Consider the following 23,696-nt stretch of genomic DNA (forward strand, 5'->3'; position numbering starts at 1 on the left):
GCTAGTTTGCTTTGAGTCACATTCTATTTGACCTCGGTGCTTTTGGTGTCTTAAGCTGTAAATGTTTTCCTGTAATTTTTCTTGCCTTTCTAGGTTGATATCATTTAATGACTTTGCAGCCGTTTAAAGTCACCTATGTGTATGTGTAGGGGCAATAGAAATATACCATTCTACTGTACTATGGCTGTGAAACTTCACATTTCTGAGATAGCTGCTGAGCATAATAATTTTAACCTGCACTTCCAGCATAAGTGTGTATTCAGGTCTTACTCATTACCTTCACAATGACTGAAGAACTAATTGTGTTTAAAATATTCCTACTCATATTCACACAATTTTGAGTACTCAGAAAAGGAGAAATCTGTCTTCCAGGGATACCTTTTCTAAGTAAATGTTCCCTAAGTGCCACAAGAGCTTATTCTTTGTTCTTTTCAAATTAAATTTGCATCTAATTCTTACCCAGCTTACAAAGTAAGGTATCTTTCTTGCTGTGTTTCTGGATTACATTGCAGTGTTTTGGAACTTTTGCCAAGTGTCTGTCATTCTCCGTGTTCACACTGTCCTTATGCATTTATGCAAGAATCTGCAACCAGTAACTTTAGACACAGCAGGGTGGATACCTATGGTATTTCCATGTGCTCATGTTCCTTACTCCTGTTAGCTTTCCTCTCCCTAATATGAGTAAGGGGATAAATCCATTCCTGTGCCATCTATTCGGATGATTCAGAGCTTTTTCTTCTCAGATGACTGTGCATCAAAACATACATTTACGTTTGTTTTTTTAATTATTTTAAATAATACTTGATCTTAATTATGGTGGGTTTTTTTACATAAAACTTAGGGACTAAGTGTTTGGGTTTTTTTTTCTCCATAAGTAGTTTAAATTCTAATTAGTGTTCATTACATTTTCTAAATGTATCAAGTTCAAGTGACATAGGAATTCTCAGATAGTGAGTGCTCTTAATTCCATTCTTGGACCCCTTTTACTTGTTTCTCCTTTCACACCCCTGCTGCCTTATCTACTGCTTCGTTGGTTCTCCGAGACATTTGCAGTGAGGAACTGAGAGTAGATACGAGTTATGTACTTTTTTTTTTTTTTTTTTTGGCTGCCTGCACTGAGAAAATAAAATCTGTAAAAATGCCAAAATTATTCAGAGTAGCAGGAAAAGCTGAGATTACAAACGTGTAAGAGTGATAGGAGCAATGTTATAGACCAGCCCTAGACAAGCTGCATTTCTTTTCTGTACTTCTAAGGAGTATTATTTGTTTATTTATTTATTTTAAGAGCCAAGCCTGCAGGTATAACAATCTGCATCATGTAAGCAGCATGTTATGACATCCAGCTTTGCATGTGTCACTTCTTCAAAAACAGAACCATTTTTGGATCTCCTGCTTGAAAGTTTGGATGAGTTATGGGAGATTGTCTGTATAAAGAAATTAATTTTTTTCCCTTGCTTCTCTGGGCTTTTCCATTGCTACTGGGAAATGTTTAACTAGTAAGACTCTTCTTTTTCTACTTCCTCTTGGGTTTGAAGTCCAGTTTCCTCTTAATACATTATCTAGTAGCTGTTCCTGTAATAAGATCTCAGAAACAAATACAAGTATTACAGAAGGGCTAGTTAGTAAAGGAAATTCATAGGAATTCAAATACTATAACAAAAATAAGCATTTACTATTCAATACATAAAGTATGGAATTTTTCCAACAGTATAACTAGACTATAATTTCTATAGGCTAAGAATGGTTAATTAGCTTTTCACTGCTTGCCTAAAAGCTTTGTATCTTTTTTTTTTCTGACAAGCTTATTTCCTATTCTAATTCACACCTGATTCCTAAAGAGAAAAATGAGGCACCCTTGTGGTTCATAAATCCTTCGGTTTATTTTAGCTTTTCTCTTTTAGATTTGATTTGTCTCTGGAATATTACCCATTAGTTGTTCTTTCTTGTGCTTGTATTCCCACGCATAGACACAAATTGTGAGGCACATCATTAAGAACTTTCCTATACTGAAATACTTGAGCAGCAAAGTTCTGAGTTACAAGTGGTATCAATGCAGGAAGTTATTCTAAACTAGTGATGTTTTAAGTTCATATTGAAACTTGTTTTTTACTGACTTCCCTTCTAGGACAGTGTTGACTTAACACTATTATACTGTTAAGGAAATGTTAAGGAAGCACTATGTAATGTTACCTTCTGTTTGTTTCCTTGTATTCTATATTTAGTTTTACAATAGCAAAAGCCAGTAGCAACCGCATTAAGTTGACTAACATAGCATATGTTGGGTTTTTTTGTGGGACAGTTTATAGTGTGAAGAAAGCCTTAAGAACTGCGTAGCTAGGAAAAAAAATTCCTTGAACTTTTATTTAGATGTTGCTGCAGTATCGGGCATGAGAACATGGAGCTTTCCAGGGTTATAAATAACAGAAATAAAGCATGTACAGTATGCTGTAGTTATAACTGGAAGAGTTTCTCATTGCAGCAGCCAGATTGCTGGTTGGTGATTGTCTGTAGTAATTTGAAAGTTGTTAGGGAACGAAGGAAAGGAGGGCTAGAGGCTTTCAGTGCTCTGTACCTCATTATGTTTAGTTTGAGTTCATTGTATAGGACATATTTGGGGTTTTTTTCCAGATGACAGGGAATGATCAGAAATAAAGCTTAGGGAAAATTCAGTAATAGATGGAACAATTAGCTTCTCTTCAGGGTTACTGTATGACAGCTCCTATCAACCAGTATAGTTAGTACTTCAGGTTGAGAAATAACTCTTGTTTTTGTAATGTGAAAGGCATATATATTAACTTAGGTAGATAGTGATACAGTGGGGGTTAATTACTTCTCATTTAATTTTCATTTCTTTAAAAGACTGGACTTTTGTGTATTTGCAAAATAGTGTTTAGTTTTAAATAACAAATGTTCAGCAGTTGTAGAGAGGGCAGACAAATCCATGGTTGTCTGTTTGTTGTAGATCTTGCTCTGAAGACTGTGTTGTGGACAAGCTACTGAAGAAGACTATGATTCAAGTTCCATTTTGATTAAAACAGAGTTCTGTTAGGTCTGCCTTATAAGAATTGAAAAGTATCTGAACCATGAGAAACTGTGAAGACTTGGAATATTCACTTATTCCTTATAAGGAATGTGGTGTTTTTTTAAGAGAGTGCCCAAAATAACCACTGGGAAGCTTGTTATGTAATAACTGTGTTGCATTTGAAAATTATTTTTTGGTGTGTGTAGAGAACAGGTTAATTTCTTTCTTTCTTTCTTACTTTTTGCGAAGCTTTTAAAGTAATATGCCAACCTGGTCACTTTCTGCCTGTAAATCTGAGTAGATGACAGGAAGATTTGACATTGTTTACTTCCTCAAGGCTGCAGGGGTGCTAATTGGTAAAACTGTTGAGCAGAAATCAGTTCAGGTGTTGAAAGGAATATCTACTTGGTGGTCGGTTCTACTCTGCTATTCTTCCGCTAGGATTATTTACATACTCATTTGAAAGATGAAAATACTGATACCCAAGCTAGAATGCTGCCTCTGCTCCCTCATCTCAAGAATTTATTAGCTATATTTTTGTTTATATAGATAAATAAAGGTCTGGAGTAACGAAGACTTAGACTTGGTTCAGGAGAGATGGCTTAGATAATACTTAAGCAAATTGGATATACGTAAGTTCATATGCCATGATGGATGCACACAAGAGTGCTGGGAAGACCTGAGTGTCCTCCATGTGAGATTGCTTTTGATTATCTTCTAATGACTGAGGCCAGAGGACTAGATCACCACATTTCCTAAGGAATCAAGGAAACAACTAGTCCTGGAAACCATTTCCATGTATGCAAAAGGAAAGGAGGTGATTGAGATTAGTAGGTATGGATTCACAAATATGAAATCGTTCTTGAACAGCCTGATCATCTTCTACAGAGAAATGGGTGGCAAAAGAAGAGTGGTGGATACTTTCTGCCTCAATTTCAGTAAGACTGAAGACACTGTTTCCTTTAAGATCCTTGTATGAGCTGGTGCTGATGAAAGATGGACTGGATTAACAGACTGTGGTGTGGTGTGGATGGTACACAGCTGCACCTGGGGACAAATAACCTCATGTACCAGCAGTGTACCAGCCAGATGGAGGGGGGGGTAGGGATTTGTAGAGAAGGACCTGGAGATGCTGAATACCAGGGTGAGCCAGCAATGTGTCCTTAGGGCAAAGAAGGCCGTGGTTCCTTGGGATGCATTAGGAAAAGCATTGCTAGCAAGTCAAAGGGAGTTTTCTTCCCCTCTGCTCTGTGCTAAGTGCCACATCTACACTCTCTAGTACAAGTGATACAGAGCTACTAGAGAGAGTACAGTATACTAAGGTGTTCAAGGGCCTGGAGCATCTGCTGTGTGAGGACAGGTTGAGAGAGCTGAGAGTGTTCACCATTGAAAATAAGAAGGCTCTGGGAGGGATCTCATAAATTGATGTAATTGAAAAGTGAGTGCAAAGAGCCATGGAGCCAGGTTCTCCTCAGCCCAGTGACAGGATGAGGCTTTAGGCACAAGCAGAACATTGGAGATTCCCACTACACATAGAATTCTTAAGGTTGGAAAAGACCACTAAGATCATCTAGTCCAACCGTCAGCCCACTAACCATGTGTCTCAGTGCCACATCTGTGTGATTCTTGAAAACCTCCAGGGATGTGGAGGCTCCACGGCCTCCCTGGGCAATGCCTGTTCCAGTGCCTCACCAGTCTCTGAGAAAAGGATTTTCATAATATCCAATCTAATATTCAACCACTGATCAGAAAACACTTTTTTTTTTTTTTTTTTTTTTAAACCATGTGGCTGACAGAGTACTGGCATAAGCTCCCCAGCTTTTATGTACCAGTAACATAAAACTTATTCCCTTCTTTTTCTCTGTTAGGAAGAAGAAATTAAAGAAATTGCAATAACTCATCATGTAAAGGAAGGACATGAGAAAGCAGACCCTTCACAATTTGAACTTCTGAAAGTGCTTGGACAAGGATCCTTTGGAAAGGTTGGTAATCTAACTCCTATAAAGTATTCTGTTATAGACTCGAGCTTTCTGGCACTTTAGTGATTATTGTCTACTCCAAGGTCTCAGTAGGTGTTTATGGTCCACAACCTTAGTTGTCCAAATCCAGCTTAAAAATGAAACAGTAATTTTTTGTGACAGATAACTGGGAGAGAGTGGAATATGCGGTATAAGACAACAGAGCCTTTTGATCAATTTTAAAACTTAATTGGAGTTCTAAATGTAATAATAAGTTCTGGTATGTAATGTTAAAGCTGTCTTAGATATTAGGAAAAAGTAGAATGATTGACTTTTTCTTAATGGAAAGAAGGTGTTCTTAGTCATGATATTGGAGTAGTAATTCCAGTTATCTGATTGACTTGTAACATTGTAAAAATTAGGATGATGACACTACTACTCCTTCAGTTACTAAAAACTAATTTGTATGCTTTTCAAGGAATGTTGACGCAAGGGAATTGGACGCAGAAACAGATTAATCTAATCTCATATAGCATGGTTAATATTCTCATTTACTATTACACGTCTCTCTGCTTTTTTATAAATAACAAGAAAACTCGTGGCAGATACTTTTTTCCTTCCCATTTCTAAATCTGAGAATTGTCTTTACATCTTTAATTAGGGACATTAAAATACATATATATCCCATTTATGGGAGCCTTTTACGTTGAAAAAGAATCGTAGAGTCATTAAGGTTGGAAAAGGCCTCTAAGGTCGTTTAGTCCAATGTCCACCTAAGTTGAGGCTAATTGTACTTTATTGATATATGTGGAACTCAACCAAAGCATGTCATAATAGCTGTGCTTTGACACAAGATTGGTTCTCACTATTCAATATATTAAAATGAACAATTTTGTTAAACTTTGATTTACATCATTTTCTGTATCAATCTTTGTACACATCTATTTTAATATCAAGCCACTTTTTCACTTGCACATTTGCTTTGCCATCTTATAAACATTATTAAAACAGAGATACTTACAGATAAATATCAGAAAAATTCATTTGATCATAAAGTTGAATTTTGTGTTTCAGATTTGTCCTCTAAGAAAATCCAAGTTCATCCTTCCTTTTACTCACTGAAATGAATTAACTTTAGCAATCTACCTAACTAATTCTGGTATACTTTGAACCTTTTCAATTATGAGATGAAACAGTAGTATATAAAAATGCAAGGAATCTTCTATTTCTGTTCAGCAGGATCTAAAGAGAACTGTTAAAGAATGATGCAACTAATAGTAGAATTAGGAGGGAGTAACAAGGATGAGTTTCATTGGAATACTATTTACTCAAATTTCGTAGCAAATCATATTCATCTGGCTTGTGTTTCTTTTCTTTTAAGAATTCTTTTTAATTCTCTCTGCAGGTATTTCTTGTCAAAAAAATCTCAGGGTCAGATGCCAGGCAGCTTTATGCAATGAAGGTGCTGAAAAAGGCCACGTTGAAAGGTAAGCACTGTTTGGAGCAGGGGGGTAGGGAAATCATAGGCATTGTTACAAAGGAATCTTTACGTATGAGTACTTTGCAGATTGCATGCATCTTAGCTACTTCTGTTAAGAGCAAATAGCAGAATATAGCGATTTATATTGTAATGCTGTATTGTAATGGATTTAGTGAACAGTACAATATTGATAGAATTATGGAAGGAAGTAGATTTGGTTCTTTACCATGCTGAGTGTTAGATCTTTCTCAGTGGTGGTGGCTTAAAAGAGTAGTTGTTTCATCTGCTGCCTGACTTGCCCCTGAGCTGTGATCTGAAACTTAATGTCCTTCCTTATTTCATTTGCTGTGTATCACAGAAGATAACAGTTAGTACTATTTGCTCGTTTGGTATTTGTTATAATATTTAAAAGTGCATTGTGCCAGATGTTTTATTTTAAAAGCTCTAAACACTGGAGTTCAAGTCTATATTATTTCTTAAAATTTCAGAAGTGTACAGTACCTTTTCCCAGAACTTTGGCACTTGCTCTTAGATAAATATATTTGACGAAAACTGAAGTTAGCTAAGTTAAATGAGCAAAAATGACTTCTAAAATGAGTCCTTTTTTAATTGTTAATGAAAATGAAAGTAACCTCTTGCACTAATCCCTTAACTTGAATGTGTATTTATTGTTTTATTTCATTGTTAATATTCCAATCTATTTATAGTTCTAAGTCATGAGTGCACTGGGATTGAAATAATAATTTTGAAATAGGTCTGACAACATATGGAACACCTCTGTTACTGTTATAAACATGATTTGCAATTTTAACATATTTTTTTAATTGGAAGATATTATAGAATGACTTGTAGACAGAAGCTTCACAACTGTATCGAACCTCTATTAAAATGTTGAACATTATTATTTTTCTGCTTAAGATCTATTGCCAAATGTCTATTTCGAATCTCATTATACTTTGCCATCTTTTAAACCTGTTAGTGAGGGTGTGAGTGCTTTTTGAACTGTTTCCTATATTCTGATTACTCTGCTTTGTGGCACGTGTTGTTCTCATTATTTATTTCCTATTTTTCTGAAATTGATTTCCACTCATTTAAAATCCTTTGATATTTTCAATAGCCCTTAATTCCCAGGACTGTTATTAGCTTAGAATTAGAGTCAAAGATCATCTAGCAGTTGCTTTTTACAGACGTTTGATAGCCTGACTCCAAAGCTTTTTAATGGTGGCTTAATCTTATGTATAAAAAGTACAGTACAAGCTGTGACTCTAGTTTTGCCTGCGTACGGGGAACAGAAATACTGAAACTAGTACTTGAAAAATAGACAATTCAGGGTACTGAGCACTTGAGGGTGCAAAAGTCTTGAGCAGGAAGGTGGCGCTAACAGGATTTCATACTTTTCACGCTTTCTATCTGCAATTTCAGATGCTCTTGAGCGTCAATTTTTTCATGTTTTAAGAAGAGCAGAGTTTCAAGCAAATGAAGGGTACTACTAAAATCTTAATAATAATACTGTTTTTCTATAATTGGAGCTTCCTTTGAGATCTCGTATTACTTGATTTGCCCAAGATTCCATAGTTCTTTTAAGTCTATTTTATCATACTGTTGTTCAAAATGAAAATACAAACTTTGGCTACAGACATTTGTAATACTATTGTATGTGATTTTAAGCTAAGCAGGAAATGTGTGAGACATTCTAACTCATATTATGATTTCTGTCTTCTTTATCTTGCTTATGTTCTATTGTAGTTCGAGATCGAGTTCGGACAAAAATGGAACGTGATATCTTAGTAGAAGTTAACCATCCTTTTATTGTCAAGTTACATTATGGTGAGTTTGAGGAAAAAGTACATCTGTATCTTACAAATGAGCACTTGTCGAGGTACTACCTAACATTATCTGCAGTTCAAAGAATGACCCAAAAAAATATGCTGTCTTACTCTTGATCATGTGAAGGCTTGCTGTATAGTAATTTTCACACGCTGTAAGCATGTCGTTAACTTCATACACAGTAATAAGTCTTTCTTTATAGGATGGGGCATCTGTAGCCCTCTATGTTATTAAAAAGGACAGTTATCTATTTACATATTTTCTGTCATTCACTGCTTTAATTGATTTCTTATCCCTTATATGCAATGGCATCACTTCACAGATTCATTAAAATTAATATCTTCATCCATGTTATTGACAGTGGGGTTGTATGCAGTCTCAGCGAGTTTGCTGATGACACCAGGTAGTGGGGTGCAGTCATAGAATCATACAATCACAAGGTTGGAAAGGACCTACAAAGATCATCTAGTTCAACCATCCTCCCAGTTGACACAGCAGAGGAATGGGATACCACGAAGAGGGTCCTAGACAGGCTTGAGCAGTGGGCCCATGTGAACTTCATGAGGTTCAACAAAACCAAGTGCAAGGTCTTGCACCTGGGTCAAGGTAACTGTCACTACCAATACAAGCTGGGGGATGAAAGGCTTGTGTGCAGTCCTGCCAAAAAAGATCTGGAAGTGTACTGGTGGATGGACATGAGTGAGCAATGTGCCCTTGCAGTCCAGAAAGCCAAGTGTACCTTGGGCTGCATCAACTGTGGCCAGTGGGGTGAGGGAGGTGATCCTGCCCTTCTACTCTGTGCTGGTAGGGCCTAACCTGGAGTAGTATCACATCCAGATGTGAAGTCATCAGTACAGGAGAAGCATGGACCTGTTGGTGCATGTCCAGAGAAGGGCCACTGAAATGATCCAAGGGATAGAATACCTCTCCTGTGAGCACAGGCTGAGAGAGCTGGGGCTGTTCAGCCTGGAGAAGAAAAGGCTTCAGAGAGACCTGATAGCAGCCTTTCAGTATCTAAAAGAGCTGCAGGAAAAAAGGGGACAGACTCTTTAGCAGGGTCTGTGGTGATGGAAGAAGTGAAATGGTTTTGAGCTTAAAGATTGATGTAGGGAGAAAGTCTTTTACAGTGAGGGTGGTGAGCTACTGGAGATGTGGTTGATGCCTCATTCCTGGAGACTTTCACGGTGCAGCTGGATCAAGCTCTGGGCAACGTAGTCTAGCTGTGCATGTCCCTGTCCATTGCAGGGTAGTTGGAAGGGGCATTTAAATGTCATGTAGTACAACTCATAGGATTCTTTGATTCTAATCTATGAAAATTGATTTAATTTTAATTGCATAGATATCCATAAAAGTGTATTCATGTTGAAGAGAGGAAATGAATACTCTCAAAATATCTTGCAGAAAGTAAACTGAAAAGAAGATAACATTGACAAGTAGTTAATTTTTTTTTATTGGTTAATTCATATTTTTTCCTTTTTAGGATCTATTTCTTTTCCTGCCATTCAAATCTCAGCTCTCTATCACTCTTTCACCATCTACTTGTCACTCTTTTGCAAACTAGACTAGATCTCCCTGCTTAGCTGAGTTTCCTGAAGTTTTAGTCTACATACTTTTGTTACTAATTTGCTCTTCTGAGTGTAGGCTTTTTTACTTTCAAATGCTGAAGTACCAGAATAGTGTGGTTTTGGTTTTTAGACATTATGTTGGTGATACACTTTTCATTTATGTGGCATGAAAGTTGCTTTTTTCATGATAGGGTAGCATTTAATAGTTTTAAATATTTTTTCCACAGGGGAAAAAAGAATAATAATAATTTTTTTATATAAATTTAAAAGAGGATAAAAGATTAAGAAAGATAAACAGTGAATTATTGTGTACATTATTCTTCTAACTGTGGGTAGAATTAGCTAACGTTTAATGCTTTTAATTGGTCTTTTCAGCTTTTCAAACAGAAGGGAAGCTGTATCTTATTTTGGATTTTCTCAGGGGAGGAGACTTGTTTACACGTTTATCCAAAGAGGTAAACTTTCTTTATTTGAAAATCATATATTAAGAAAATTTTACTATAAATTGCCTATATTAGGGAGGTTTATTCTCTATAAGCCAATTTTCATTGAATGAATCTGTAAATATCTTTTTTTTTTAACAGTTGGTTTTGGTGTTTTCTTTTCCTCACAAGCAATCATTTCATGAGCGTGCTGTTGCATAATTCACATTGTCTAAGCCATTTTTTTCAGAAATAAGTAGTCTTTCTGTATTGCTATTTACACCTTGCTTAGATTTTTTTTTTCTCCTATTGCTCTCAGAATATGATGTGTCAGAAAAATATGGAGCATGGACTTTCAGAAACTTTCAGTTTCTTGTAGAGATTTCTCTTCATGAATGTGCCTGTGCTAAATATTGGAGATATATATATATATATATAATAAATATATATATATTTATAATAAATTATATATTTATTTATTTATAGAGGTAACGTAAGTACTTTTTATATAAGCTTTGGGCTTACATCTTTTCCTTAAATCTACAGAATTGAATATATGTACTATTTTAATTCTTACAAAGACCATTTTCTTAGTTCAGTTTTTGTTCTTCCCCTTCTACGGTTAAATCTCAGGTTGCATCTTGGGGTTTTTACCATCATTCTGTGTTCTTTTTTATAGTCTTGGAGAAACTCAGGCATTTGAGTTTTAATCTCTTTGTCTGGAAATGAAATGTTCACATCCAATGCAGAGGTGGTCACATTCCTAAAATTCTTTAAATGCTAGGTTTTGTATAACCAAACATTGTACTGCTAGTTGTTTTTTAATAAACAAGGGAAGGGAGTATTAAGAGGAATTATTCTGCAACAAGAATTCATTTACAATCAATCAAATTCTGGATTATTTACTTGGTTTTAATGTAAACTTTACAGAGTTTGCATGTAAAATAATTGTTCTGCTTTTTTCAGGTGATGTTCACAGAAGACGATGTTAAATTTTACCTAGCAGAATTAGCACTTGCTTTAGACCATCTCCATAGTCTTGGAATAATATACCGGGACCTAAAACCAGAAAAGTAAGAATCCACTGCAGCAAATGAAGCGTATTAATTTGATTTGTATAGCACTTCAACCAGAACACTTCTCTTTCTAGCTGTTAAATTTTAATTTTATGTATTTATTATACAAACTGAACAGGAGTGGAGGTTGGTGAAATTTGTAGTTCTTTAAATTAAAAAGTTGGATTTCATTTCTAATCAGAATGAAGCGCCTAGTTTGATATGCCAAGGCCTATATGTTGCTGTAAGTAGGAAGTATACTGAAATGTGTGTGCCTTTACAATGAGAGTGACATATATTTCGCTTTTTTTTTTTTTTTTTTTTTTTTTTTTTTGTTACTAATGAATTACACTTGAAGGCTTAAAAATAAGCATTTTTTTCTAAAGCTGATTTTTAAAATATACTGGAGTAAGAGCAGAATGGAGTTTGAATTTAAAAGATGAAAGAATTATGTTAAGTGCTTATTTAATCTACTGGCAATCATGAAGTTACACTGAAAAATTAAGCTTGGAACTAACAACTGCAGTGTAGTGTTGCCCTTTAATAACTTAGTTGCATCTCATTCAAAGGATTGAATTCTGTCTCCTGTTCTTTGTCTTCCATAACTTTTTCATTGTTTGAAGATGTAAAGCAGGAAATGCCAGTGACATCATCTGTAAAATTTTAAAACATTTCAGATAAAAATGCAAAGATTGTATGCTGCGGAACTGCTTTCTATTTGGAAAGGAGTCTACATGAAGATACAACATGTGCTTCTCCTCTGTTGTGCTTGATATGGTTAAATACACTGCGCCTCATTGGCAGGACATCTCAAAGTCTACTGACCTTTATGTTACTACTTCTCTATTATGGCTGTGCTAAAAAGTCTGTGAGATAATTGTCTCATGCCAAGTATTAAAAGAAAAGAAAATGAGTGATGATTATTACAGAATTCAGCTGTTATGTAGAATTCCCATTACTATAACCTGTTCTTTTGTGCATCTTTTAGAAATAAAACACAAATTTTAAGACATTAAGCCTTATCTGATGAGAATAAGGATTCATTCTCAAATCAGAATGACAATTAGTTTCCACGGGGAAAAGGAATCATAATTATAAAAAACCAAAGTAACTGCTGCCTTGAACAGCAAAATCTTTTCATCTTTTCATCTTTTCATTTTTGGCATGCAAAATCTTTTCAAAAGTTGAAATTGGAAGAAACAGCAGTAACTTACAGACTGCACTATGAGGCAGTTTCCCGCTATGGAAACTGGAAGAAGGAAAAGGGTGTTGTACATCTAGTTTGTTTCTCATTGCAATTTAATGCTGTGGTTGTTAAGGGAGTTGGTGTCTCCCATGTGTGGCCTCTTTTTTTTCTGACTGCAATAAACAGACTCTTAACTATGGGGCCATATGGGTCCCTTGGTACAACAATATTAATGTTATTTAGAATTGTAAACATTCTTTGAAACCATAATTACAAATTAATGCATGTTTTGCATACATACATGAGCATAACAGTTCTTGCTCAGTTTAGGAGTAATAGAAATATATCTCTCATTACCACATCTAATTAAAATAAATATATGTTACAGGCGGTCAAAACTTGAAAGTTCAAGCTAGCTTATTACATTCTGTGCTGAATTTAACCAAATAGATAAAAATCTGATATGCTGAATCTGTTTCTTCATAATCTTTAGTGAGAAGGAGTTGAGGGATAAGAAATTGTGTACTTTCGAAGTATCTCCTCCTAATGATGCATTTTCATGTGCTCACTTCTGCATGTCTTTGTGCTGTTCTGTCAGTTCTCAGATGTGATGAAACAGTAATTAAGATTGGGGTTTTTTTGTTTGTTTGTTTTTTTAGCATCCTGCTTGATGAGGAAGGACATATCAAATTAACAGGTAATCAAAAGGCAATTGCAACACATGGACTTTTCATAATAGTCTTTGAATCTCCCTCTTTTTTGTTGGAGCAATGCAGTAAAATCAGCAGTTCTAACTAGTAGGTGCTCCTGCTGTGGAGCAGATAGCACAATTAATTTGGTGTCGATAAAATATGCATTATATTGTTTTGAAAGTATATCTGATGTTATGGCCCTATAAAATAATGGTTTGGGGGTGGGGCTTCTGGGCAGAGAAATTTTTAATTCCTGTATGTATATTTGGGCATGTATATTTATGACCGATAAAAGCATCACATTTCACATTGTGGTAAAGGTATTGCCCATTACTGATTCAGAGTAAATAAAGACATTTTGAACTATTGTATTTTCTTCCAGATTTTGGCTTAAGTAAGGAATCGATTGATCATGAAAAAAAAGCCTACTCTTTCTGTGGGACGGTAGAATATATGGCACCTGAAGTCGTTAATCGACGAGGCCATACACAGAGTGCAGACTGGTGGTCTTTTGGTGTTTTAATGGTAGGTTTCTGGTAAATGATTTAATAACAATACTGCTTTAAAAGGTTTGTTGCAATAAATATTTAAATGTGTAGGGTGACCTTTAAATGAACTGTAACTGCCAGAAAATTTTGAAGTACTTGGAAATTAACAACAGTACAATAATGTTTGGATCAAGATTGTGGACTAGGTCTCATATCAACACCAACAATTTGCCATCCTTTTCTGATTGTTGAATTGAAAGAATATGCATCTATTGTGGTTTGAATATTATGGAGACTAACAGCAGTTATATACAGGAAAAATACTGTCTTCCAAGTTGAGGGGGGCATCTAGATCCAAATTTTAAATATTAAATCATTCACAAGAGGGAAGAAACTGAGCAATAACATCCTGAAAAGTCTCCAGTGTAATTACAGCTTGGTAGGATAAAGACAGCTGTTGTTTGTGCATATCAGAACTAAATGTAAGTGATACTAAGTGAATAGGGATGCTCCGGAGGACCCACCTTACAGTGTTCCTGCAAGGAGCTAACTTCTGTTGGATTGTAGGTTCAGGGGACATATGTGTATCAAATATGGCTTTGGAGACAAAAAAGACAGACAATATTTTAGAAATGCTTAATGGCCTTTAATGTACATAATTTTTGTGTGCATTTTTGCTGTGAAGTCAAAAACAACTTTTTAAAGGAAATTTTCTGCTTCTGTAGTACATCTACAAATGCAACAGTACAGTATATGTGCTTTGTAGTACAAGAAGGACTTCTGTGTCTGAAAATGTCGTCATATCACATTTTAATCGTCTAGAATGCTGTTGTGATCTGAAAACTGACTATGTAAAAGTAGCACCTGATGACTAAACTCTCCAGACAGACAAGCACAGACACACACTCTCAGAACTGCTTATTTTATCATTATGAACGCATTTAATCATTACTGTAGGCTTTGAGCATGCAGTCAATTAGAGGAAAATTACAAAGTGGTGGCAAAATATTTCTGGTTGATTAAAACACAAACATAGCTAAATTTCAACTTTATTAGATACAGCTGAAAAATACAGTTTTGTGCTAATGAAGCGCATGTTAGTGTTGAAAGTTCCTGAAATATGTTAGACATGACTGCTGTAGTTTTCGGTCTAAATGCACTGAAGCAATACACCTTGGCTTCAGTTTTATATGTGAAAATATGTCCTTAGAGAGCAGATCCTCTAAATTAGTATGCCGAATGCAGTGATATTTTCTGAGACATTTTTCTTGTGTGTCTCTAGTTCAGATGATGACTTTCATAGGCAATCTGGATCTGTCCACTCAATTCAGATTAAGGTGTTTCAGAATTAAGGTGTTGATGGTGTAATATGAGTACACAGTATATAGACTGAACAAAAGTTATAGCATAGAAATGGAGACTAGGAAGGTAATAAATCATTTTTCACCCTGTCTCCTGCTGTAGGACATGGATTATGTGTAAACCATCATTGAGCAGTAACTTATAATATACTCTTAAAACAGTGCATATTTTCATGGATGCCAGACATCTGAAAATGTTCATTTAAAGTTTTCAGAAGCATCACAGATTTGTAGAGGTACTTTCCTGCTGAGATAAATAACCAATGGTAACTACAGAAGACAAATGTTGACTTAAAGTACTACTGGGCTGTAGGCATGGGACTACAGTGTCCTTTTGTGAGGAGGGGTTGGAGTGGAACAAATGACACCTATTGAGCTGTTTGTACAAGTGGGTATGCTTGTAACCAATAAGAGCTTGCTTTAAAAAAAGCTTTTTATTATTAATCTAGACCATTTCAAGTACGCGAATTGAGTATAACATGTAACAACACAAATTTGCTCTTAAAAAATGATTGCTAAGTGTAGTTTATAAAACAAATCATTCTAAAATGGGGGGGAGAAGATAGTTTCGCTTTAATTCTTGCACAGCTTCCTGGTGGTTATGTAAAAACAATTAAAGTTGAAAGTAGAGCTTTTTTGTGTTGGCTGTGTATTAATTTCAAGATTTTACATAGAAATATATATGTAAAAAACAATAGAGTACAAAGTACCTAGCAGCTCTTACTGATAATGGTTTTAAGGATAGTCGGAAATTTAAAATAAATTTTAATAAAGCTCATTTCAGATATAAAAAAAAACTTCAGTTGCATGTTATTCACTGAAGTTATCACTGTATATTTTAAATACTTAAAGATTGAATTTTTGGATTGAAACAGAAAGATTAGAGGACATCTTGTATTTAGGATGGCTTAAGCTTGCATAAACTTTTCAGAGAATTATTTTATAATTACTTTAGTTTTGATGGCTTTAGGTGTATGTCATGAAATTTCATAAAACTAAATTGTTTTGCAATTCTTAAACCAAAAATCAAGATTCCTGCCTCAATGCTGGCTGCCGTGTCTGCTGCCAGATGGCTTTCTGTACCTCAGATTTGGTATCCCTGCAGAAGTACTGCATCCCAATAGAAGTTCCTTTATATCTTTATATTTATCTATTTTTACTTGGTCACTTTCAGAACAGATCAGTATTTTAACAGTGTCTATTGCCTTCTGCCAGGCACTGTAGAATGTGCATGCATGTACTGTGTAGTTCCTACGTGTTCCTTCAGACTTTATTTCCACTGTATACATATACAGTAACCACTTTTTCATCATGCATGTCTTTGTCAATCAATCAACTAACCTTTTTCCCTCTTCCAATAAGGACTATATATTTACTGATTTTAAGCATTTTAATATTTTTTAACTACCTCTGTGTGAGGACAAATTGTCACTAACTTTTGAAAGGGGAATCTTTTTCCCTCTAGTCCTACTCTCTTCAAAACTAAAATATAGTTGCGTAGCTCAAGTTTTTTAAAAATAAACTTTTAAGGCGGAAGTGCTACACAAAAAATATAGGCTAAATTGTTCAGATGAAAGCATGTCAAGCAAGGTATCAATCTAGGAAGATATTTTGCAGCATTAGAATAGCAGAGGCTGCTCAATGCTCGTAGTGATTTAAACTGTACAATGAGAAGTTGTTTTACACAGACTTGATTGTTGATATGCATGAGTTTTGGAAGGTTAAGATGATGCTGAGTAGTTTTGTCAAAAATTAGATTCTTGTCCAGGTAATGTAATTGATGAAAGTTTTACTCTATACAGTTTGAAATGCTCACTGGTACTCTACCTTTCCAAGGGAAAGACAGAAAAGAAACCATGACTATGATTCTCAAGTGAGTACACTCTTATTTATATATCTCATCAGGTATTCTACAGGGATGCCCTCCGGGCTGCAATATCTAATTTCTACTCTTCCCTCATTTCCAAAGGTACTGGTAAATCCTCACTCCCTATTAATTCCCTTTGCCATCTATCTAATTTGCCTTTCTATTCCTTCCCCTTACCAGGTACAAAGAATTTCATAGCAGTTCTTTAATCTGTAATAACAACTTCTACAACCATATTATCTTCCCCATTTTATGTCCGTAATATTTTAACCTTCTTGTCCTTTTTGATCTCCTATACAATTTTTCCCTTATTTTATTGCTTTTTTTCTTTTGAGAAAGTATTTTCTCTTCCTTCTCATTCTTACCAGCATTTTACCCTACTACTTTATATTTACTGCTGCCAACAGCTTGCTTCCCTTACATATTCTCCTGTGACTTATCCAAGCTCAAATTTTTATCTGCTATTTGCAGTGTAGGTTTTGCATTAGCTATATTGTGGAAATTGCTTTCTTTCATGCAGTTTAACATACTTGTTTTTGCTATTAAGGCTTGCTTTTTTTCTTTACTGTTGCCCTACATCTTTTTTGATCTAATACAACCTATAATGTAATAGTCCCATATTCATGACTGTAATCCAACTCTGTGCAAACTATTCTGTTTTATCAGGTCATAGTTTCACTTCTGTGTCAAAACATTTTTTACTAACACCATTTGTTTTCTCCTGGAAGCTCATAGGACTGTTTCAATTTTCTCATTTGTTTCTTCAAATACAAATAGTTAATTAGCGTCCTTTGTCCCATTACCACTAAATATCAAAACCAGCACTACTTTTGCACCAACAGCCTGCTTCTAAAAATTCTTTCATATTTTTCTAAGAAGTTTGCATGCGAAGACTGCTAGAAAGCATTCTCGTCCTGGCTTTTGCATTCATAGTGCATGTACGTAGTTCTTCTTTGCCCCTGCTTTTCTTTCCATATTTGTAGGTATGTTTAGTGCTGCTAATTTCTACCTAATCTCAACACCATGCTAATTTTCATCTTCATGGTCATATTGAACGTTTTTAACTAAAAGACTCTATCCACAGCAAGTATAAACTAGTTCTGCCCACCTTCTGTTTAGAAGAAAGTAGTCTGAGATTGTTCTGCTGCGCTGACACTTAAATTAGGAGCCATGCTTTTTTTTTAATCCATGTCTCAAATAATGTATTTCTCTTCTTTATTTACTTGTCTGCATGTGGCTCCACTTTGTTACTCAACAGTCTTTCTACTGGTGCTTCAAAAATCTTGTGTTCAGCTGGCATGTAGAATATCCTCCTTGCAAGTTAACTGACATCCATAGTTACTTTCAGATTTCATCTAAGCATGCATCTCTAATTCCCTTTCCAATTTCCCTTAGCTTCTAGTCTTTATAACTGCTACTTGTTTCAGAAAGCTGTACAAAAAATGTGGTGTGAAGTAAAGAATTTTTAGCTATCTTAATGTTCAGTACATCAATTCTGTACATATGTAGTTCACTCCAAAAGTAATGCCTCCTCTTTATTTCCATGGAAACTACAACAATACAAAGAGCACAGTAACACTATTTGATAGAGTAAATTCTCAGCTACAAGATACTAATTTTCAACATAGTTAACTTTAGCTATACACTTATCCAGTATTGAACAAGAGCCTGCGTGACTCACTCAGTAAGAAGATATTTGTGCCAGAAAAGGTGACACATGTCGCCACTGCTGCAACACACCACCCAGTGCCTCACTGTGCTCGCATCCACTGTTTGGTCTCCATAAACATTGAGCAAGCATTGCTGAATGTCAGTGGGTGCAATTTTTTTCTGCGTGTAGAAAATTCTCCACCTTTTTGCTTCCTAGGCACTTCCATATCAGGCACCACTTGTCAGACTGCCACTACTACTGCTGTCTGTCACATGGCAGCAACATGTAATGTGATACTGGCTGGGAGGTTCAACCTCTACTGCTATACCATCAGCATCCACCTCTGCTGTCATGGCCTTACATAATAAAATAGGAGGCATTACTTTCAGAGCAGCACTCAAACATACATACAAGTCTGTTTTGTTTTTGATAACATGAACAGCTAAAAAAAATATTTTAAAACATTTTTAAGTTCACATTTTTTGTCTGGCCCCCTAAATATTAGTGAATATTTTCATTTGATTTTGCGTGTGTTAGTAAATACACTATTTGACCTTATTGTCTTTTGAACTGTTTAAAATGAACAAGTGTGTATCTGAATTCACCTTTTCCTAATGTATCACTAAGATACAGCACTTTTCTTACATTCTGTTCTTGAAAAATCGGAGGGGGGGGGGGGGGGGAAGCATTCATCTGACAAGGTGTTTTGTTTTACCAGGCTCCTTATTTCTTGCTGAGACCAGGTTGTTGGGTTTTTTTGTATGCTTCCCTTATAACCGAGAAACACTGCAGTTTGAAGAAACCATACTTGGTAGCAATAAAACTAACTTTTTTAGTCTTCTCCTTTACTGACATGGTCTGCCTTGGTACAAAATTTTTTGTCTTCATCCATCAGGAATGTCAGAACAAAAAATTGCTGTCACTCATGTGTTTCCTAAGAAATAGGAAATAGGCTTTTTTATAGGAAGCCTCAGGACACAGTGATTTTGTTCTTTCTATTGAGCCAAGTGGCCACTGAAGGGTTTTTTGTGGAAGGTGCTCTTTCATGACAGAAAGAATGCATTGATAGTCTCTGTGCTTTGTGTTAATGTCCTCTTACTCACTCGATTATGGACTGCAGTACATACCAGTCATCCAGCAGTTCTTCTAAATGTTCTAGCTCTGTTTATCAAGTCACTTTGGAAGATAAATTGTGGTTAAGTTTTTAGCCAAGTTTTAGAAATATTTGTTTTTTTCTAAGCAGTTGATCTCTCAGGCTACATCCCTAAAGCTAGAGCTGTTTTGCACTGCAGTAGTAGGGCAAAGATTTTCACCTATGTAACTGCAGATTTTTGTCATAGTTATCTGTTCTCTGTTCTTCAGAAACACTGTTTTACTTAAAATGATACTGTAGCTTCTGCATATGTGTTTCTTGCTTTCATGTTACAGTATAGCTCAGCGAACAGACTCTATACCAAGTGAAAGTGCAAGGAATAACTGCATTTAAAATGCATAAGAATTTGCCTGCTAAAGAAGCATGATAATCAGGATAACAGCAGATACCTTATACCTTTATACTGCTGTTCCCGATCTGCCTGTAGTGTATTACAGAAGAGTCCTAAGGAGATAGGTGTTTTTTTGTTGATGTTGCTGTTGGCTCTTTTTCACCCCAGCTTATTTAATGCAGAGGCAAATGGCAAATTTATTAAATTCTAGTTTAAAAGCAATGAACTGTGAATTGATGATGGTGGTTACTGAAGTGACAGAAAGATGAACATTGACAAGTAGCTAGAATGCAAGGCAAATCATGTCTTCTGTTAAAAACAGAGAGAAAGCTTGTGTTGTGGATTGCTACAGACAAGCTACAGGTTGAACAAGAGATAGATGGGCAGGATCTAGATCTACCCTGACTGCTACCACAGTTAAAAGGAAAAAACAAAAAAACAAAATTGAAACCTAGTAACAGTGAGCAGATTACCAGCCCAGTGTTACATGGGGTGGAGCAAAAAGAGATAACAGCTCCGAAAACAGAGTGAAATAGCAACTACAAAAGCTAAAATCTAGAACTTCATGACTGGTAAGGTGCAAAGTAGTGTTTGAAAGTAAATGAGGAGTGAATGGGCAAAAGGAGGAAAGTAATCTTTTTCTTTTTACCTGCTAATCTTGCAAGATCTGTCCTACCTTTATTCAATTTGTCTTGTATTTTTCTGTTCTTTTGCATGGGTGTTCTTAATGTATGTCCTATGTGGTTCTTTTCTTACACCTTCTAGAATGCAGTTTATATTACTAGCAGAATGGATCTTCTTGCTTGATGTCATTTGTTAAAAACCTTGTTTAAAAGGTGGATCAAAACAGATTACAACAGTTTGTAAGTTGTTATCCTGTAATTATTTTCTGCTTTTTGTACATCTTTTAACATTTTTGCGTCCTCTACCTAATTCACTGTCAATACTTAAAATATTATACTACTCAAAACAGAATAAGTTAAAATTACACGTTTACATGACTGACAGCACTTTTGCTATGTTTCTGATGTCTGAAGGCAATTTCTCATTGAAGCTATTTTGCGTGAATACAGATTTGCTGAATTGTAAAGGGCCAGGGAAGTGCAAAGTATGTTAATATGTTTGTATGCTATTAATTATTTTTGTTTTATAGGGCCAAACTTGGAATGCCCCAGTTCTTGAGTCCCGAAGCGCAGAGTCTTCTGCGAATGCTCTTCAAAAGGAACCCAGCTAACAGATTAGGTAAAGTGCTTAATGGAATGCTTTAAATTGGATCATAAAATTGATAACATAGTAATTATATTGACTGAATACATATGCAGCTTCTTGTTTAAAGCAAGCTGTGAAGGAAGAGCATAGCTTGCCTGTTTGCTTTTCTGATGAACAGCAAAATATCTTTTTTTTAATTTGCATTTCTAAAAAAAGAAAATTAGTAGTAATAAGAAATATAATTTCCTAGTAATCCCTTTTGACCAAGAAAGTAATTCTTCCTTTAAAAAGGAGCTGGTCCAGATGGAGTAGAAGAAATTAAGAGACATCCCTTCTTTTCCAAAATAGATTGGAATGTGAGTACCTAATTAAAAATAATAATAATAAACTTCTTAATTAAGAAGTATTTGTAGGTGTCATGAAACTTTTCAATTCACTCTGACTTACCCTTCTCTTTAGAAATTGTACAGAAGAGAAATTCACCCCCCTTTTAAACCTGCAACTGGCAGACCTGAAGATACATTTTATTTTGATCCTGAATTCACAGCAAAAACTCCAAAAGGTAAAAAGAGAAGAATTCAACAATTTATGTATTTAAATATTAGAAATAGTTTTCCTGTTGACTGTGTCTTGTTCTTGCAAGCTTTGCAGAGCTAAACAAATACTCAAAGAGAAATATTCCATATTTCTTAAGGATTTTTGTAGTCTTGAGTGCTAATATAACATGGAGGGAGTATTGAGTTGTCCTATATAAAAATTGAAGTAATCCTCACCAACAAAGCATACAGATAAATTCAATTTTCCCATCTAAATCCCAAATAGTCACTGTTAATTTAAAGATGATTCATGTCCATCTCTTGAAAGTGATACCCTATGGTGTCATTTAATTTGTGGTAGTATCTTTACATACTATGTATATGTTGGAACTTACTTCAGATTTTGGGGGATAAAGTTGCTGTTTGAGAGCAGTCTGATTCTGCATAGCTTGACAAAGACCCATTCAAAACATGATAGAAATTCTTGTCTCTATAAATTTAGTGAGTTACCAAATTTATGAATTCTTTCTCCATAAATATAAATACACTGCTGTAGGGAAATATTTTCTGCACAGTACTGGTTTTGTATTATAAAACATTATCTAGCAGTAATACAATCTTTGAAGTATTTGGTTATCAATGGTGGCTATAATTAGGATGTGGAAATAATTCAGTACTTGTATTTCAGTACTGAAAAATACTTCATACAAATTGCAGTTTACATACTTCATAGAATAAAGTTGTTTTGCTCTTCAGTTTAGTCCTGACTGCATCTCTTCATTTTAAAAAATTATGCCATGTAAGTAGATGATATGTTTTTCAGATTCGCCTGGTATTCCACCTAGTGCTAATGCACATCAACTTTTTCGCGGATTTAGTTTTGTAGCTATTGCATCAGATGATGAAAGCCAATCAATGCAGACAGTTGGAGTGCATTCAATTGTCCAGGTGAGTACATCAACATCAGAGGAGGGGGGAAAAGGGTCAGTTATGTAGTGTTACCCTCTCTTGGTGGAAGGGATGTTTCCTTTGTTGTAAAATGAGGCACTGTGACAGTGGCATTATCAGCTTTATACAGTAAATGTAAGGATCAGATTACTTTATTCAAGCAAGGTCTTTGAAAGTGTAGGACCTTTTTCATTTCTGAGCATCCGTGAGTGTGAACAGGCTTCAACCCATAAAGGAAAGCATTCTATCCTCCAAACTATAGCTACTCTTTAATATCAAGCCTTGATTGTATGATCAAGAGGAATATAGGCAGCTTCATCATTTAGTTTTACAGCCCAAAATATCGATTCCTATAGTACATGTAGGAAGCACTAGAATACAATTGCCTGGGTGTTGTGGACTGCTATGTATTTTAGGAATATATTCAACCTCTCCCAAACCAGTTTAAATAAAATGTAATAAGCTGTGACATTTTGTGGTTGTTTGTTTATCTTATAGGTCAGTGTTGCAGTATGCATAAGCTTTGGCTTCCTGCTGGTTTTAGAATGACTCCTGTAGTGTCTCCTATGTTAGTAATTGTGTGGTTGTTAATTTTAGTAGTCTAAAGCAGCTGCTATTTTTATACATTCTCTTACTTCCGGTGCTGCTTATTTTTGGACAGCAAAGCTTTGGCTAGGTGCAGTCTTGTGTGAAATAAGGAAGGGGGCTTCATGCTTGAATGGGGGAGAGCCATGCTTTGCCTCCTTGTAAGACTGAGGTCATTCTAAAGGCATGCACTGGGCAGTTTGCAGTCAGCAGGATGTAAGCAGATGCATCTACAGGAAAAAAAAAAAAATTACTGAGGAAAACTAACTAGTGGCCTGAGCTGTGGTGGAAACTTCTTATTGATGTGTAGGTAGGAACTAAATGACATGCTGTGTGATCAGATTTTTCTTATATTTTCAC

The 23,696-nt window shown here is 35.3% G+C and overlaps 1 protein-coding gene across 5 annotated transcripts in view; it reads left to right on the top strand.

Moving 5' to 3' along the window:
- Nucleotides 1-23,696, top strand: part of RPS6KA3 (ribosomal protein S6 kinase A3) — a 71,506-nt gene that overhangs the window by 31,301 nt on the left and 16,509 nt on the right. For 3 of the 5 annotated variants that reach the window (XM_015885307.3, XM_015885317.3, XM_085550116.1), the window contains 12 exons: nucleotides 4,891-5,004; nucleotides 6,386-6,467; nucleotides 8,207-8,287; nucleotides 10,228-10,307; nucleotides 11,241-11,347; nucleotides 13,175-13,212; nucleotides 13,590-13,732; nucleotides 16,859-16,929; nucleotides 21,212-21,300; nucleotides 21,559-21,623; nucleotides 21,727-21,829; nucleotides 22,627-22,751. In XM_015885307.3, the coding sequence (XP_015740793.1) occupies nucleotides 4,891-5,004; nucleotides 6,386-6,467; nucleotides 8,207-8,287; nucleotides 10,228-10,307; nucleotides 11,241-11,347; nucleotides 13,175-13,212; nucleotides 13,590-13,732; nucleotides 16,859-16,929; nucleotides 21,212-21,300; nucleotides 21,559-21,623; nucleotides 21,727-21,829; nucleotides 22,627-22,751 (1,098 nt within the window). Of the gene's footprint in view, nucleotides 1-4,890; nucleotides 5,005-6,385; nucleotides 6,468-8,206; nucleotides 8,288-10,227; nucleotides 10,308-11,240; nucleotides 11,348-13,174; nucleotides 13,213-13,589; nucleotides 13,733-16,858; nucleotides 16,930-16,961; nucleotides 17,026-21,211; nucleotides 21,301-21,558; nucleotides 21,624-21,726; nucleotides 21,830-22,626; nucleotides 22,752-23,696 lie in introns of those variants that run through there. The other 2 variants (XM_085550120.1, XM_085550124.1) reach the window with 2 other exon arrangements.

This window comes from Coturnix japonica, chromosome 1 (assembly GCF_054131305.1).
Source record: "Coturnix japonica strain WE chromosome 1, WE-NBRP24, whole genome shotgun sequence".
Lineage (NCBI taxonomy): Eukaryota > Metazoa > Chordata > Aves > Galliformes > Phasianidae > Coturnix > Coturnix japonica.